The sequence below is a fragment of the Carassius auratus genome, chromosome 50, assembly GCF_003368295.1.
Source record: "Carassius auratus strain Wakin chromosome 50, ASM336829v1, whole genome shotgun sequence".
Classification (NCBI taxonomy): domain Eukaryota; kingdom Metazoa; phylum Chordata; class Actinopteri; order Cypriniformes; family Cyprinidae; genus Carassius; species Carassius auratus.
The window spans coordinates 6,042,646-6,059,613 of NC_039292.1; the positions used below are offsets into that span (position 1 = coordinate 6,042,646).

The following is a 16,968-nucleotide window of genomic DNA, read 5'->3' on the forward strand; positions in this document are numbered from 1 at the left end:
AAGGCAAGGTTGTAAACACTAACTCTCTTTTATTGTCTCAAACACAGACCACATTGATTTGCTCAGTGAATTATCAAGCAGTCGGAGCAAGCACTGTTGCCTGTTCCAGGTCCAGATGGGAAACAACGAACAATACATGCGTTTTGTAGACGATAATTGTAAAATGTTTGGGGTTTTGCTTATTCATTCAGAATATGTTTAGCCTAAATCTTACTGTTTTGCAACTACTTATGTTTACATTCAAACATGGTTATTTAAACTGCAGTACAGTTGGTTTATAGATCATGGAGTCTTGGCAAGTTTACGGAGTTAAAACAAGTGAGAATTACAGTGTCACAAAGGCATGACTCTTTAGAGTCCCGAGAGTGTCTCTCAGAGTGAGGATGTGTGACTGCTGTGTAATTGTTTGCCTTCAGCCTGTGTTTATCGTCAACCCTTGGATAATCAGAGCGTCAAGATCTTTGTAGGCACTGAAGCGTGTGGCTTATAAATTTAATGACTGGAATGTTCATTGGCTAAACCATATGCTGTGTGTGTTTTGCTGTGGTCGTGGTTTTCCCAATTAAAACTGAACAACCAAATCACCATTCATAAAACTTAATAATACTGCCCCTAATTAAAATACACTTTTGGTTTAGGGTGACTGAAATCTCAGCATAAAACGTTATGTAATGTGACACAGATGGACCTATTCCACAACAACAACAAAAAAAGAGTATGGTTGAACTAAGATAGAATAGATCAGAAATTGATTAAATCATGCCAAGTGTGCAGGAGTTTGCAAAAACAATGTTTAAATATATATGGAAAAATATATAAAATAAAAACCATTTAGAGGAAGAACAAGTTATTACACTTTGATTCAAGATTAAAAAGTGCATGCATTAATGATTAATTTACAATAAGAACTTGCTGGAAAAAAGTAAATAGTATACATTAATAAATATGTAATAATATATATATTTATATATATATATATTTTTTTTATATATTTAATAAATCTCCCTTGTCTTATTCTGCTAAATAAACAAACAAATATATTAAATGTGTGTGTGTGTATATATATGAAATTTTCACATTCGGACTAAAAGTGCATAATTCAAATAAAACTCATGATATATTTTTAGTCTTTAGTTGCCAAATATTTGAGATTAAAGCTGAATAGTATCATTTTTTCAGAGTTAAAAAACATTTTGGTTACACTAGTGACTCACAAATTGCACATTTCACCTTAAGCACATGCCTACACACCCTATCCTTTTCTAACTCTGTTTTTTCTCACCACATCTCACCATCTTTGTCCCGGACTACTTCATCCACAGGACAGTTCACGCCAGAGGGAAAGCTGATTCTGCGATGACAGCAGCACAGAAGGCCCAGGAAGAGTGCAGGCTGGCCCGGATCACCGCCAAAGAGTTCTCCCCCTCTTTTCAGCACCGAGGAAACAGTGAGTGCAACCCCCAGAGTATGGAGACTAAAAATAACAGGGACTTCAGACTTTTGACAGAGTGACTAAGCTTTCCAGATAGCTGGGAATGCTAAATATTCCAATAAGTTAACTTTGAAAAGACTCTGCCACTGTGATTTGAAAGGTGTTCATATTTTTCACCAGTTCTCAAAAAAGAAGAGCAGGATTTGGCACTGATCATTTTATGCTAGCACTATCACTCAGAGCTAGATTTATATGAGTGTTTTAGAAATAGCTCAGAAGAAGAATGGCAGAGTGTCGGTGAAAGCGGCTGTGTGTGTGAGTGTAGGGGCCGGATGGGTTCAGGACTGTAGGGGCCGATGCCCCCACTGTGCCATGCGGGGGGAATGAGTGATAGAAGAGGCAATAAGAAGATGAGGGGAGCTCAGCACTGACCTTTCCGACAAGCCCACGCAAAGCTAGCCGACATACACATTGCAATTTATGTATGCACACACAATACCCACACATACATATTCACACTACCCACATAAATAAACACACATACAATATACGCAGTATAATCTATACACACTCAAATTGCATCCCATTACAAAACATCCCTTTACAGGAGGGCTCTAAGCATTCATGCTGTGCTGTATCAGTGTATGTGACTTCCTGGAAGGGAGTAATGTCAAAGTTATGTGTTATGTGATAACCTTAGAAATGTTAGAACATACTTGGTTGAGATGTGCTGACTTGCAACAGATATGTAAATAATGTTTAGAGTTGAAGTACAAACCTTTATGAGGTTAAGTTGAAAGTGTACTTACGAGTGCATAGGGATGTGAACAGACTTGAAAATCTTCCGGTCTCATTAGCGGAGCTGATTAGAGCAGCCATGGTGCTGACTCTGGAAAGCTTTGATAAGTTACACTGTATCAAGCTTACCAAGAATGGCCGTTGTGCTTCAAGGTATCAAGGGTTGTACGGGAAAACTTCACCTAAAAATTTCAATTCTTTTATGATTAACTCACTCATTTGTTGTTTCAAAACCACTAACCAAATATGTTTTTCTGTGGAACACCAAGAGAATTTCTGAAGAATCTTCTTGAAGCTCATTCCAATATATAGCTACAGTTTGTATAGGGACCAAAACTCCAAAAAAAAGACAAAAACAACATTAGGGATGCACCAATATTGAAATACTGGCAAATATCATAAGATAATCATTAGCTACCAATCATAATCTGCATATTTGAACTCAGCTGCAATGTTTGGTTTAAATCCAAAGGATAATCAATGGTATTTTTGGTGTCAATGGCATCAAACCTAGAATGGGCACAGCAACACCCCATTTTTCGAATTTGAACAAACTCAAATGATTACAGACTAAAGATTGTTTTTACTTCATAAACTTCAGAAGACTTCGAGGATAGAGAAAGACACTAAAAAACACATGGTACTAAAAAAAAACAGTTCTGAAACTATGCCTAGACAAATAAGAGTTTGATTTAGGTCAGCACAAAAGAATTTCAGTGCAATCTTAATTATGTACTTTTTTGTTGTTGTTGATCGAGACAGATGGAAGATTGTGCAAGGGCATGTACCCATTCCATACACCCACTTTGCAGAATTAAGTAAAACATTTAAAGTATTTGGCATGCCTACATGTTTTAAAATTAAAACTTGTCTCTATGTCTCTGTCTCTGTCTCTGTCTCGGAGTAGGAGTGGAGTGCCAGCGACCCAAACAGCAGAACTCAAGCGAGAACGACATGGAAGTCATCTCCAGTGGGACCGCGGATAGTACTGAGCTCTATATGAAGGGATCCACACCTCCAGACCTTACCCCAGACATAAGCCCCACTCCCAGCAGACCCTCCACACCTCCCCGAAGCCCAACCACCAAATCTTCCAATCGCACCAAAAATGCCCGTTTTCTGCGACAGACTGCAGTGGATGATGAGCGTGGAGGAACGCAAGAGATTCAGGTGCTTATGGAGGGAAGAGGTGGTGGTGGTTCGAGTGGAGGTGGAGAGCACCTGAGGGCTAACAGTTGGAGCGAGGACAAGCGCCCCTCCCGTGGGGGCAGTAGTAGAGGTGGTAGTCGGGGCAGCAGCCGCTCCACAACTCCTTCAGTGCAGGACGAGGTACGGGTTGGGGCGGCACGGGCCAATGGCCACAAGCACTCTTCAAATCATAAGCCTCGAGACCACAGCTCATCCAATCACAAAACCCAGCGGGAAAGGAGGCCAGACGGACCCTCATCTTCTTGGACATCTCAGCGGGTACACAGCGACAGTTTGGCTCATTCACGTCTCTTAGAGCAGGATGAGGAAAAACTGAGCAATTATGAAATGGAGATGAGGCCGTTGCAGCCAATGGACTCCCATAACTCCCAGAAGCCCTATGGGCATGGGGAAGAGTGGCATAGTCACTCAGAGCCCCGTGGACATACATTACAGCGACGGGGTAAAAATCGTGACCGGAAGCAGGATGTCCGGGACACCTCAGGGTCCAGGGATGCCCAGGAGGGGACGTCTCCAGACTCAATGCAAAAGTTGGACAGTCTACGAGTGGGGGAAAAGCTAGAGGCTCGGCCTCTTCGCAGGGACCTCACACTCTCACCCCCACAGAAATCTCCACCTATTGCACTAGAGCAAGATGACGAGAATCAGTCTCAGCTCAAAGTGAACTCGGTAAGTCAAGATGTGCTACACAGAATTCAGGGAGAGTGACTTATAGTTCACCCATAATGGAGAGTTTTGGTATCCCTTACTCAATCTCATGTCGGTCCAAATTTGTATGACTTTCTTTCTTTTGTGCAACACAAAAAGAGTAATATATTGAAGGCCTGGGTATACTTCACTTACCACATTCCATTCCGTCTTGCACACAGCCGCATTCGCACAGCTTTTAAAATATACTGATGAGTGCGGAAAGACATCTTAGACACATGGTCAGTACCACTTTCTTGACTTGTTCTGTTATGTTCCACGGACAGTCTGTGTGGTCACAAAAATAGGGCTGGACGCGAACAGTGTGTGCAAAAATCTGCGGAAACTTCTGATGGCGAAAACTGCGTCAGAAGGACAGGGCAGTACTGTCGCAGGACGTAGATGGCTGAAGTATACTTTGGGCTTAAGAAAGGCCCGATGCATTTACAACGAATAGGGACAGTATTTTTCAAGCTTTAAAAATGAAGCTAAACACCGTCAGAGTTTGGTAAAAGTGGGCCATATGAGCCCTGGGTAAGAAAAAGATGACATACACTTTTTTTGCAGGGGTGTCTAATTCTGCTCCTGGAGGGCCAATATCCTGAAGAGTTTGGTTCCAACCTGCACCACTTCCCTGGACATTTCTAGTAATCCTAAAGGCCTTGTTGAGCTGGTTTAGGTGGGTTTGATTAGGATTGGAGCTAAACTCTGCAGTACAGTGGCCCTTCAGGTGCAGGATTGGATATCCCCAAAATTTTTATCATATTTGTCATCTTCTTTTATCCATTCATTGAACTTAAATGGAAAAGAGTGACAAGCAGAGTCCTCAGAATGTCTGTTTTTGTATTTCATGGAAAAATGAAAATCCTACAGGTTTTGGAACAACAAAAGGACTAGTAGTAAACGAAGATCAAATCTTAATTTCCAGGTGAACTATTACTTGAACTTAAGAAATAATTTCAAACATATTTCACAAACTTGAAATTTCAGTAAACATTGTCAAATAAAATATATTTGTATATTTGATCATAAAATCCAATATCATAATTTTGTAATCAATCAAATACATTTATATTTGACGGCAATAACGCCAGGTGTTTTAGTAGCATGAGTGGGAAGAAAAACCTCCACAAACACAGCGTAGTTGTTTGGAGTCCCAAGGGAATACAGGACCTGACAAAAGCCTGAGACACACAACCTGGACAGGTCCAAACTTCAGACTGTCCCCTTCCACTGCCTAGCAGCCCTACGATCTCTTGCTGCACTAAGAACACCTTGGTAACAGCAAATTGGCAAAGTGGCTCCTTCCACAACACAGCCCTGCATTGGCTGTCCCACACTCTGTTGCTAGGGAACAGCTTATGCCTTGCTCGGGTTGCGTCCAATCAAATGATTAGAGTGAGTTCTAAGAAGGAGGGGGTTTATGTTTGTAGCCGCAGAGATACAAGCAATGCAGCAGACTTGTGCAAGACAGGTTTACATGAGACAGAAACACATCTGCACAATAGCTAGCCCCGATTAAGGAATTAACAAACACTGTCAACATTTTTTACAACATTTATGCATTCCCGAGATTTATAAACAACTGATTAGCTTAGCACAGGAGGAGGAAGAACAGGCCCTACACAGCACACAACTGTCTGACTCTGCAATAAAACAACTGTGGAGAGCAAAATATGTTTGCTTTTACAGGACGATGCGCTAAATGTGACTCTATAAAATATGCTTGTCCTAATTCATTGAGCAAAATCAGTGCTCACGGCATCTTCTTAACATTACTGTGTCCAGTTCGCTTGTCACAGCCTAATTTCATGCCTCACGTGTCTTGCATGTGCAGCATGCGTGTCCCTTTGCTCAACGGTTGTAAACATTTTTCACAACAAGCTTACATGAGCCCATCAATTAAAAAGTGCACTTGACCAAACCGTCCTTTGCAAATACGTTGGTCCTTATGAGGGCTGGCACAATGCAGTACAGACTCTAATTTCCATTGAGATAATACCATATTTTCTGGTGATCCGAGGGGAATGGAATAATCATGCAGCTTTCTTTAAATGCATTGTAGTGTGCAAATGTGTTTTGCAGTGAATTTAAGACTCTAGTATGTTGACGACTTAATACACTGTGGAGCGAATTCACTTAACAGCAACTTTAGTATGTGATACTTCAGCACAAATTCTCTCAGCAGGTGCAAAACGTACTGAAATATCATCATTGGTATTTCAATCATTGTCATCCTGTATCAGCGCAAACATCCCACCTTTCTATGCATATTTGGTTTATAAAGAGCAGTGTAGTCACACAAAGTGAGTACTATTCGCTTGCTGCAATTAAAACTTAATGTTAACCATTTGCGGTGCCTCCACACCCGCTTACTAAAACTACAAAACATAAAAAATTATGTTTCATTTTAATATTTCTTTGGGCATTTATGATCATAATAACGTAGTTCAGATGGTATACATAATAGAGACGTTTCTTAAGATTTCTAATCAGGCACTAAAATGAGTACCCTTTAAAGATTATTTTAACCAATGAAATCACTCTGGGGTTATTGTTGTGGAATTACACCAGACAAATTGTGTTCAAAGGCATGTTTGCGCTCGTAACTGATTTGCATAATTTATTGTAGTGAATCATGTACTAAAACAACATAGCATGCAAATTAGAACTATTAATTTTAGTGAAATCCACACTTTATAAACAAAAATACTGACCTTTCTCTTTTTCTCCTTCTCACTCAACAGGGCTCCAACTCTATTCTGGTAGTCATGGTGATTTTGCTCAACATTGGAGTCGCCATTTTGTTTGTCCATTTTTTTATTTAAACTCTGCATTGCCTATCAATTCTTCTTATATTATCAAATCAATTCTAGTGTCATCACAACTGATCTGGTCCCAGACCATTATTTTTTTTTTTTTTTTTTATAAACAAATGACCAATGTACTTCTATTGAAGTTACAGCACGTCAATACGAGGACCGAGGAAGGCAACAACAAAACTGGGCTCAGCAGTTCCGTCTGCTTTCCTGTCTCCAAAGAGCTCGTTTTGATTTCTTAATTTCTTCTTATTTTTTTTTTATCTGAAATAGTTACAAGCATCCTTTTGAACTTCTAGTTTTATCCTATGTATTCATTCACTCATTAATGCTGTTATAAATATATAGACTTGTTTCTCTTTTTTTATTTCATATTTCTTACTTGCCTTTTCTTGACAATGCTGGTGGCTTTTTTCAGTTTTCGTTTGGGTTTGGTTTGTATTTGGGTGTTGGAGTAATTTGAACTGTGGCTTTGGTGAGGGAGGGTGTGCAAGGTGGCCTAAGGGTGAAGGGCGACCACCATCAACATCTTTTTGGGTAACGGCAGCATTACACAGCTATGACGTCAACAGGTTCAAAGTGATGGGAAACGGCCCCCGTCTAACCCCACCTGCCTCCCTCGCGCACCTCTCCTAAGCATTGCTTATGTTTCTCCATGTTCTTGTTTTTATCACTCTTTGGAATAACACGTCAAGCGCTCCTCTCATTTCCTGTACACCTCCATTTTTCTTCTGTGTGGTATGTCAACTACCAGCAGACTCCAGAATGTCATGATGGGCCTGAAATGAGAATTAAAGTCACTTTGTAATTACAATGGACCTAAAATGAGTCTACATAGCTTTTTGATGTATAAACATCTTCGAATTTGCCTAAAAATGTTGCATATGTTGAAAAGAAGTCTGCTAAACAAGCACAACCACTCCAAATTGGGTTAGTTAAAGTTCAAGTCTAGTAATCACAAAGACATAGCGCCACCAGCGTTTCAGCATCTGCAACATTTGTACTCGGGCGAATCTGACCCAGATGCATTTGGAAAAATTCCCAGATCCAAAAGTTCTACGATCTGAAAGGGCTTTATCATTAATCTTGCTCCAAATGAAACCTTTTTTTTTTCTTCCTAAGAATAAATCATAACACAGTTAGAGTCCATTTTTTTTTCAGGTCCAGCATGTAAGATTATACGCTGTACATTCAACACAACGTAGCATGGGTTCGATCTTTGAAAGCACTATCGCAAGTTTGAGCTTTTCTGCAGCATATTTTAGTTTAAAAAAATTGAAAGTTGTAAGAGGACTGGCACATGACATTCTGTGAGGTCACCATCATTACAGCGCCACCTTACTCTCTTTGATGAAATGACGAGAACGTGCGAGCACCTGCCGACCTCACCATGCACACCCGAAAGCCACATGCTGCGCAAGATGCTGGCGTTCCCGACCAGACATTCAAGAGACTGTTAACGTTTTTTTTTTCCCCAAATGCTGCTTTCAAAAAACTAATATTTATTGATAAAAGAAAAAAAAAAACTTTTTTAGCTATTTGCAAGATGTCTGAAAAGTGCCGACTGCCTTGTTTTTCTAAAAGTAAAAGAAAAAAAAACATGTTGCATGCTAACGTATGTTTTAGTTTTGCATAGATAACTTTATTGGGAAAAATGTACAGAAAAGTGTGCAAGTAGTTTTGGATGCGGCGTAAAAAATACAAAATTTAATTGGGACTTGTTCGACACATTTTAATGCAAATTTGTGAGAATGTATGAATTTGTACGATTGTACGAATTGGTGATTTTGTATCAATTTGATCAATCTAACTTGTACAAAAACCTAGCATTTGTAGGTAAAATTTCACCATGAGAATACACTTCAAAGGAGGATAAGCAGATCTTACGAATTAGATAAATTCATCAACTAATTACCAACATATTTACAAATTGTCATAAGAGTGTGTTAAAATCTTTTACCTTATTGGCCAAAACACCATGATACACAGTGGAACAGGTCTGATCGGGCATGCCAATGATGAATTTGTGGTCCAAGTGCTGGTCTTGGCATCCAGCAGCCTTTCTGCCCCAAGATCAGAGACGAAACTAAAACGAGTGAAACAAACAATCAAAGAGAGGTGTTTTGTTTATTTTTTTATAGCCAGCTAACAAAACACAAAGACTGAGATGTTTTTATAGCATGTGTGTATGGGCTTGTACTTTCCCCCTTGAGTCTGTCCTCCTGGCAATGATTCATTCACAGTTTGTGTACTCTCTATCCCTCTTTCTCGCCCACCTCCCTTCCTTCCCCATATTTCTCCGTTTCTCTATCCAGCCGAGAACAAATGACCAGAAAAAATTAAATGTAAAAATGACAACTATGCGGATGTCAACATACAAACAAGCTGGGGACCCAAATGTCGTACATTTGCTCAACTTGGGTCCTTGGGTTGGTCCAAGAAGTTTGCAAACTCACTTTGATACCACAACGGCTGTAAGTGATGGGGATGGTGGGATTCCAAAGGGTCTTTAAAGCAGCAATTTTCTGCAGTTAACCCATACTGTCGGCTCTTGTACCGTTTGACCTGGATGTATCCGTCACCCTATGCGCCTATAGCATGCCCAAGCATGCCCAGTTCTTTTATCTCTCTCTCTCTGTCTTCTTCTATCATTCAGTTCTTTACTTTTCCTGGGGGTCTGATTCTTTTTGAGTTATATGGAGAAAATAATGAAGGTGTTTGAAAGTAATCTCTTGTGTTGTGGTTATTGAGTCTTGTTTTTTTTTTTTTTTTTTTGGCCTTTCAGTCTTTCTCCTTATCTGTTACCAAAGTAAAAAAAAATTATGGTTCCGATGCATTTACAGAAGATAGAAATCATATATATTATTAATCTGGATTTTAATAGAAAAAAAATCATTGTATTACAGTTTTTTTTACAGTAAATTAATAAATACTGTAAAAAACACAGTAAAATAAAAAAATAATAGAAAAAAAACTGCTAATGGTAATGACTTTTACAGGAAAAAAATATAATATTCCTTTGTTTTCTTTCAAAATATTATTCTTAAAATAATATGGCATGTTTTTCATGGGTATAGGATTCACTCCTTGTATTTAAGTTAGAGTGAAAATGATGCAAGCTTCTCAGTGCAGATGACAGCAGGTAAAACCAGACAAATAGGTGAAGCCTTGAGATTTCCCTGGTGAGATTGTGCCATCACTATAACAACTTTCATATAGAATTGTTCTCAAGCATGTCAAAAAATAGGGGTGTGGCCTCTATCACTGCACACAACACACATGAGGATTATTTTGAAGGGGAAAAAACAGCGCTGTCAGGACGTCCTCCACAAAGACTGTCAAAAATGTAAATTAATCTACTTGATGGATTGAGAGTAAAAAAACTGAAATGCACCGAAAATATGAAATACAGTCAGCAAGGGCACAAGGCCAATTCATTTCATCTTCAAAGTCTCTCTCATGTCCTTGTTTTGTCTCTATCTCTCACTTTCATCCTTGTCCTCTCCTGTAGAAACTAACCCCACATGTCATCTCTCCTATTGTCACATCATTGAAGCATGACGTGGAATGCGTACAAATAAGCATACAAATCCACCTCATAAATGACTCAAGAGGGTTCGGGCCGGTCCACAGAAACACCTGAGTAAAACCTCTCAATTTTAAAAGAATTGTTCGACTTTATTTTTATTTACTCACCTTCATATCACTCCAAACATGCACGACATTTTTTTGTTCTCTGGAACACATACACACACAAAACGCACTCAAAAATTGAAACAAAGTCTGTAAAACGCCAAAAAACAACTCCATAACAGTATCAAAAAATACATTTTCTATAGTACAAGAACCAGACAAATTTAAGTGGCTGTTCACACAGAATGCACTTGTACAATCCACTGCGCTTCTACATTTCCATTGATTTTCTATGTAAACACACACTAGATGGACATGTTTGACCACTGCACTTGCATCTCTAAATTATCAATGTGAGCGTGAATGAAACACAAATCACTTCTTGAAGTTATTGACACCATGGTAACCACAGCAAGGTTTCTTTTTTTTCTTTTTTTTACCATGTACACTTATTATAAGCAACCATGCCTTGTTCCCTTTGAATCCTTGAATTCTAATGACATTACACCAGTATAGTTTCTCTGACCCAAGCATTTTTACATGACCGCCTCTTTCTCCCCTCCACCAAAAAAGTGCGTCTGACCAGCTGCCTGTCTGCTGGGTGGACGTCTGTTAGGAAGTTAAGCCAATTTCGTCTGAGATTACTGTAATAGAACCACTGTGTAGAGTTCAGCCTTGTCCCTGCACTAGAAGAGGATTATGGGTGATTTCTTTAAATCTATTGGTAAGACGGAAGTCAAGAAGGAGAGGGAGTTCTCAAAACAACCCTAACATCATATAGGGCCTAGACAAATTTCATAAAAACATTTCCAGGTCACTTCAGATCTAACCATAAAGAAAATTAGGCCCAACATTAAGGTTTTTTTTTAAATGTAAAGACATTTTGGGATATATGCTTCACATAACATTAATGAGTAAAATGCTTTACTTTAATAAAGTGAAATAATGCTTTAGTAAAATCATTTTAAATCAGTACGTCAAATATGACAATGTAGGAATTTAAAACAGGATTTTGCAATAGGATATTGATTGCATTTATCATAACCATGCAATGAAAAAAAATTATATATATATATTCAGCAAGGATGCAGTAAATTGGTCAAAAGTGACTGTAAAGATATGTATAATGTTAAAATACACACACACACACACATATATATATTTATATATATAGTACTTATTTTAACATTATAAAGATGTTAAACATTCTTTCTGAAACTTCATTGTTACATCTTTGGTCAGTAAAAGATCATTAAATGGCTCCATTTACAAGCCTTTTCAAACTGTGTCCAAACAAATTAGATAATGTGAGAAAACGTGTCCCCAAGCTATGGAATTAGTCAAGCCTCAATTATGAATCATTATCTTTTATCAAACTCTCTTTCTGATTAGTTTAGCAGACTAATGAGGTCATAAGGACAGCCACTAGGTAAATAAATGGAATCAATGAAGCAACGTGGCCTTAAATCTTAAAGAACTGTCAAATTTGTCCCGGTTGTCTTTCTCTCTCTCTCTCTCTCACAAACACACACACACACACTCTTCTGATGCATCTCTGATGACAACAGGTTCACATGCTTCAGGAAGTCACAACAGGACTGTAAAAACAGTGACCTTAGTTATTTATTAACTCTGTCTTTTTAAATCTGACAGAGGGATAGAGAAAATGTCAACCCCTGTCCAGATTACTATTTCTGCTCTCTTTCAAAACCTAAAAACTTTTTTGGTTTTCCTAAACAACTTTGTTATCGCCACTTGATATCCAATGTAAAAACCGGGACCTGAAGAACTGAAATGGAGATACTCTAAACATGAAACGCCCCCGATGTGGATGATGAGGCAACAAAGTGTCTTTGTTTAGCATGCTACCGAACCATGAAGCAGTCACAAGCTAACAATCAGTGATGTTATTACAACTGACAAGCGAAACAGGCATCTAACAATAATGAATTTAAGCGAGAAGGATCCCAAAGCAAAATACACAGCTCTGGCTGTCAAAAAGAATCAGTGGATGTTGACCTGGGTCTAGGCAGATAAACCCTTTGTCATCTGTTAATGTCTTCCTCATGGGCCTGACCCAAATCATGGCCTTGAACATTAAAGAAAAATGTATGTGTCAGCCCTCAGGGATGGCTTTGAGTCTCTGAAATAGGCATCATTTTGAACCGTTTGAAAGTAAATATTATCTAAATACTTTTCCATTTCACAATTGTGTCTGAACTGCAAAATTTAATTGACATTTCCGAAATACAGACCTTCTTCACTCTCCTCTTTGGATTCCCCCTCTTCCTCATCATCACCTCCCTTTGCTTCTTCTTCTTCTTCTTCTTCATCTTCTGATCCGGATTCTTCCAGCCAGTCCTGCATCTCTGTAATGAGAATTCAATGCTCAAATGTGGCAATGCCCACATACTTTGAAATTTAACATGTTTATACTGAACATGTTTTTTCTTCTCAGAAAAAAAAGTGTTGATATAGAAATTTCAGCACCTAACAAAAGGAAAGCATTGAAATTCACCAAAGAGCCATTGACAGTAAAACATACAGATAGAAAGAGCAAATGAGGGAACGACAGACAGGACAATAGCAAAACATACAAAAGATGGCTAAAACAAATGACAGACAGTGAAACAAACTGACAGACAGATGATAAATAGATAAATCAATAGAACAAATAACAGACAGACGATGAAACAGACAGACAGTGAAACAGACAGACAGACATAGAGTTAAACAGATGAAAGACAGACAGTGAAACAGATGAAAGACAGACAAACAGACAGTGAAACAGACAGACAGACAGACATAGAGTGAAATGGACGAAAGACAGACAGTGAAAGAGATGAAAGACAGACAGACAAACAGTGAAACAGATGAAAGACAGACAGACAGTGAAACAGATGAAAGACAGACAGACAGTGAAACAGATGAAAGACAGACAGACAGTGAAACAGATGAAAGACAGACAGTGAAACAGATGAAAGACAGACAGAGAAACAGATGAAAGACAGACAGTGAAACAGATGAAAGACAGACAGAGAAACAGATGAAAGACAGACAGACAGTGAAACAGATGAAAGACAGACAGTGAAACAGATGAAAGACAGACAGAGAAACAGATGAAAGACAGACAGACAGTGAAACAGATGAAAGACAGACAGTGAAACAGATGAAAGACAGACAGAGAAACAGATGAAAGACAGACAGACAGTGAAACAGATGAAAGACAGACAGTGAAACAGATGAAAGACAGACAGACAGTGAAACAGATGAAAGACAGACAGACAGTGAAACAGATGAAAGACAGACAGACAGTGAAACAGATGAAAGACAGACAGTGAAACAGATGAAAGACAGACAGAGAAACAGATGAAAGACAGACAGACAGTGAAACAGATGAAAGACAGACAGTGAAACAGATGAAAGACAGACAGACAGTGAAACAGATGAAAGACAGACAGACAGACAGACAGACAGTGAAACAGATGAAAGACAGACAGACAGTGAAACAGATGAAAGACAGACAGACAGACAGAAAGTGAAACAAATGAAAGACAGACAGACAGACAGTGAAACAGATGAAAGACAGACAAACAGTGATACAGATTTAAGACAGACAGACAGATCTTCTGGGCTGTGTTTCTGATTACTGGGATCCATTTCCACTAGAACGTCCCATTTGTCAATCTTAGGCAGGTCCAGGCTGTAGAAATTGTGAGTGTGAACATTCCGTCGTACAAGTACAACTTGCCATGCTTCACCGTTGCCATGGCGCTGGAGCAAGGACAGGGTTCCACCAAGGGAGCCATTGTAGCCGCCTCCTCTTCGTCAACCTCCTCCTCACTGTCCTCCTCTGCCTGTGGAATCACTTCCTTGATGGTCATAACTGTTCCATCCCCGGCCACGATTTCTTTAATAATCTCAGTGGGACCTTGTGCCTCCTCTTTCTCCCCTTCAGTTTCATTCGTCTGTTCTTCCTTCTTCCCACTGCGCCTCTTCTTCTTTTCTGACTTGTTGCCCTAGCTAAAAAAAAAAGACTGGGCTTGGGCTTTATTTAGAGGCTTTACTAAAGCAAAACATAACACAAAACCTTTAGTTGGGCAGGAAACCACCGGTTTTTGTTGATATCATAAAAGTAAAGGTCATTTAAAAAAGTCTCCTTCCAGAGTCCTCCTTCCTTTTGACTTCATTGAATAAACATTAGCAATGCACGAGTCAAAGTCGAAACCCGGGGTGGGTTTTTTTATATCACTGTATTTTAGAAGAAAACTGACAGTCTTCAGAAAATTATGAATGTCATTTTCATTTCATCTTGCTTGTAATACTTGTGCAGCATTTGTGATCGCAGGCTCAGCGCTTATTTGATAACAGCTGTTACCGAGGAAACTTACTCTCGGTCTACAAGTGCCTCCTACTGACAGAGAATGAATTGGCATATATATGCCCCCACAAATAGATTGCGAGTCTGTTCTGTTATGAATATTAAGTATTTAATTTGAATCTCGGATTGAAATTAATGCTGTTATTAGAGTAGTTAATCGTTAGCATAAGCATGGCTAACACTAATATAATGAGCATTAGAATGACGTTTCTTTATCAAATATTTTATGCTCCAATAACTTTTATTAGGGTAAAAGCGTCTTTTTTTTAAATGAAAGTAAAGTCAAAACTTTAATTGGCATGCTTTAGTCTTTTGCTTCGGTACCAAATTTTGTAAAAAGAACTGTGGATTTTCACTGGTATTGATACCGAATACTGAAATTTTGGTACCGTGACAATACTACGTCCAAACAAAAAAGGGAAATGGAGAGAAAACTATCCCACATTAAACAAGCAATGAGCGTAAAGACTCTAATGATGGTACCGTGCTCCTCTTTGCCTTCCCTTCTCAGCAGGAACATGTCAGAATGCATGGTTCCTTTATCCACATCCTTCTTTGCTTCCTGGAAAAAAAAGTCAGTCATTACCACCTACGTCTGTTTACTCTCATGGGTTTACTCAAGGACAAGCTCCAGGAAACTACACAGTATCTTGCTGTCTGTGTGGAGAAGTTGCAGTTGCCATCAACATGCTCTTGCGAAATGAAGCTAAATGTAACACTGCTTAACTAATGATGGTCATGTAAGATGTGAACAGTTTTAAATCAATTACGCTTTATGTGAATCAGAGTATGTGGTGCGGAGTGTGAGTGGAGCGGTGTGATTTTGACTGGAGAGAGGAGCAGATTTTTTAAAAGTTGGAGAGTGGTTTTTCTCGTTCTAAGAACGCTCCACCACGAGTACAATTCATGCCAACAGCCCATAATATAACTGCATATTTAGCAGGAATTCACATGTTAAACATATTCAGCTAGCTTGACAGAGAAGGATCACTCAAATCAGAAAGAATGTGAAGTTTATTTTGATGCCAATGGAGTTATCTCGTCATTTAGAAGACAACACTTCCCCGCCAAAGACGAGTTTTCACAGCTTTTCGTTTTCACTGTTATACACTCGGGGGCGCTATTACACTTCTTCTGAACGAGTTCAAAACCTCCTGAACAAAAACACACGTGAACACGGAGAAACGAGCGATCTCTTATGTAAACAGATGCATACTATAAAAAATTATGCGATCATTTAATATTGATCCAGGAAGTGGGAAAAGTTGGAACGAGCATTCATATATTTTGTTGTATACTAAAATAAGCAGGAACATAGGCCTGAACCTCACCTAAAAAGTGCCTAGTTATGCCCCTGCTGACACTATTGTTCAAACAAGTCACTTTGAAACTCTCCTGTTATTTTATTTACTTTATTTTTTAATATACGTTATAAACAGTAAGGTGATACTTCAAAAATACTGAAATACTTTAGCTGCAGAGCGGTGTTTTTGCAAGGAGTGGAGCGGGAAATGATGAACCTGAGGTGGAGTATTAAAGGGATACATCTTGTTTTCTTCGCTTACAGTTTTCTCTACGCTTCATAATGTTATGATTGAAACACTTATGGCAGATGGACTTATCTGACGACATCTTTCATCCTTTTTTGGACCTTGAAAGTGTAACTTTCTTGGCAGTCTATGGGACAGTCACAAGCCTCCCGATTTTAATACAAAATATCTTAAATTGTGTTCCGAAGACGAACAAAGTAATTACAGGTTTTGAACGACATGGGGGTAAGTGATTAATGACAAATTTTCATTTTGGGGTGGAGTATCCCTTTAATGACTTTCCTACAGAGTAACAGCTCTTTATTAGTATACAAAAGACACTGTAACAGTCTATCACAGCCAATTCTAGTTTCATTTTTCCTTAATTAATTTATGCTTAAATTATCATTTGACTATGTTCTGGCCCACCATCTAGTGGCGAAATTTGTTTTGGCCTGATGCCAAACTTATTTGCCATAT

General features: G+C 38.8%; 2 protein-coding genes across 3 annotated transcripts in view; one reads left to right on the top strand and one right to left on the bottom strand.

Annotated features, from left to right (window-relative positions):
* Window positions 1-9,673, top strand: part of LOC113066775 (junctophilin-3) — a 31,024-nt gene extending 21,351 nt beyond the window's left edge. For both annotated transcript variants that reach the window (XM_026238790.1, XM_026238791.1), the window contains 3 exons: window positions 1,323-1,447; window positions 3,138-4,108; window positions 6,874-9,673. In XM_026238790.1, the coding sequence (XP_026094575.1) occupies window positions 1,323-1,447; window positions 3,138-4,108; window positions 6,874-6,954 (1,177 nt within the window). In that variant the 3' untranslated portion in view covers window positions 6,955-9,673. The remainder of the gene's footprint in view (window positions 1-1,322; window positions 1,448-3,137; window positions 4,109-6,873) is intronic.
* On the bottom strand, window positions 7,375-14,751 carry LOC113066776 (kelch domain-containing protein 4-like). The gene is made up of 5 exons (XM_026238793.1): window positions 14,669-14,751; window positions 14,330-14,601; window positions 12,834-12,947; window positions 8,906-9,031; window positions 7,375-7,724 (listed from the first exon to the last, which is right to left on the bottom strand). Exons 2-4 carry the CDS (start codon window positions 14,460-14,462, stop codon window positions 8,907-8,909), a joined length of 372 nt encoding a protein of 123 aa, XP_026094578.1. The 5' UTR covers window positions 14,463-14,601; window positions 14,669-14,751; the 3' UTR covers window positions 7,375-7,724; window position 8,906.
* Between the last annotated feature and the right edge of the window lie 2,217 nt (window positions 14,752-16,968).

Bases quoted from the DNA above. Each gene is read 5' to 3' on its own strand.
- LOC113066776 (XM_026238793.1), bottom strand. From the start codon at position 14,462: ATGACCATCAAGGAAGTGATTCCACAGGCAGAGGAGGACAGTGAGGAG. The intron at 12,948-14,329 runs GCAAGTTGTACT...TTCTCATTACAG, and splicing joins CATGGCAACGGTGAAGCATG to AGATGCAGGACTGGCTGGAA. The intron at 9,032-12,833 runs GTCTGTATTTCG...CACTCGTTTTAG, and splicing joins CAAAGAGGAGAGTGAAGAAG to TTTCGTCTCTGATCTTGGGG.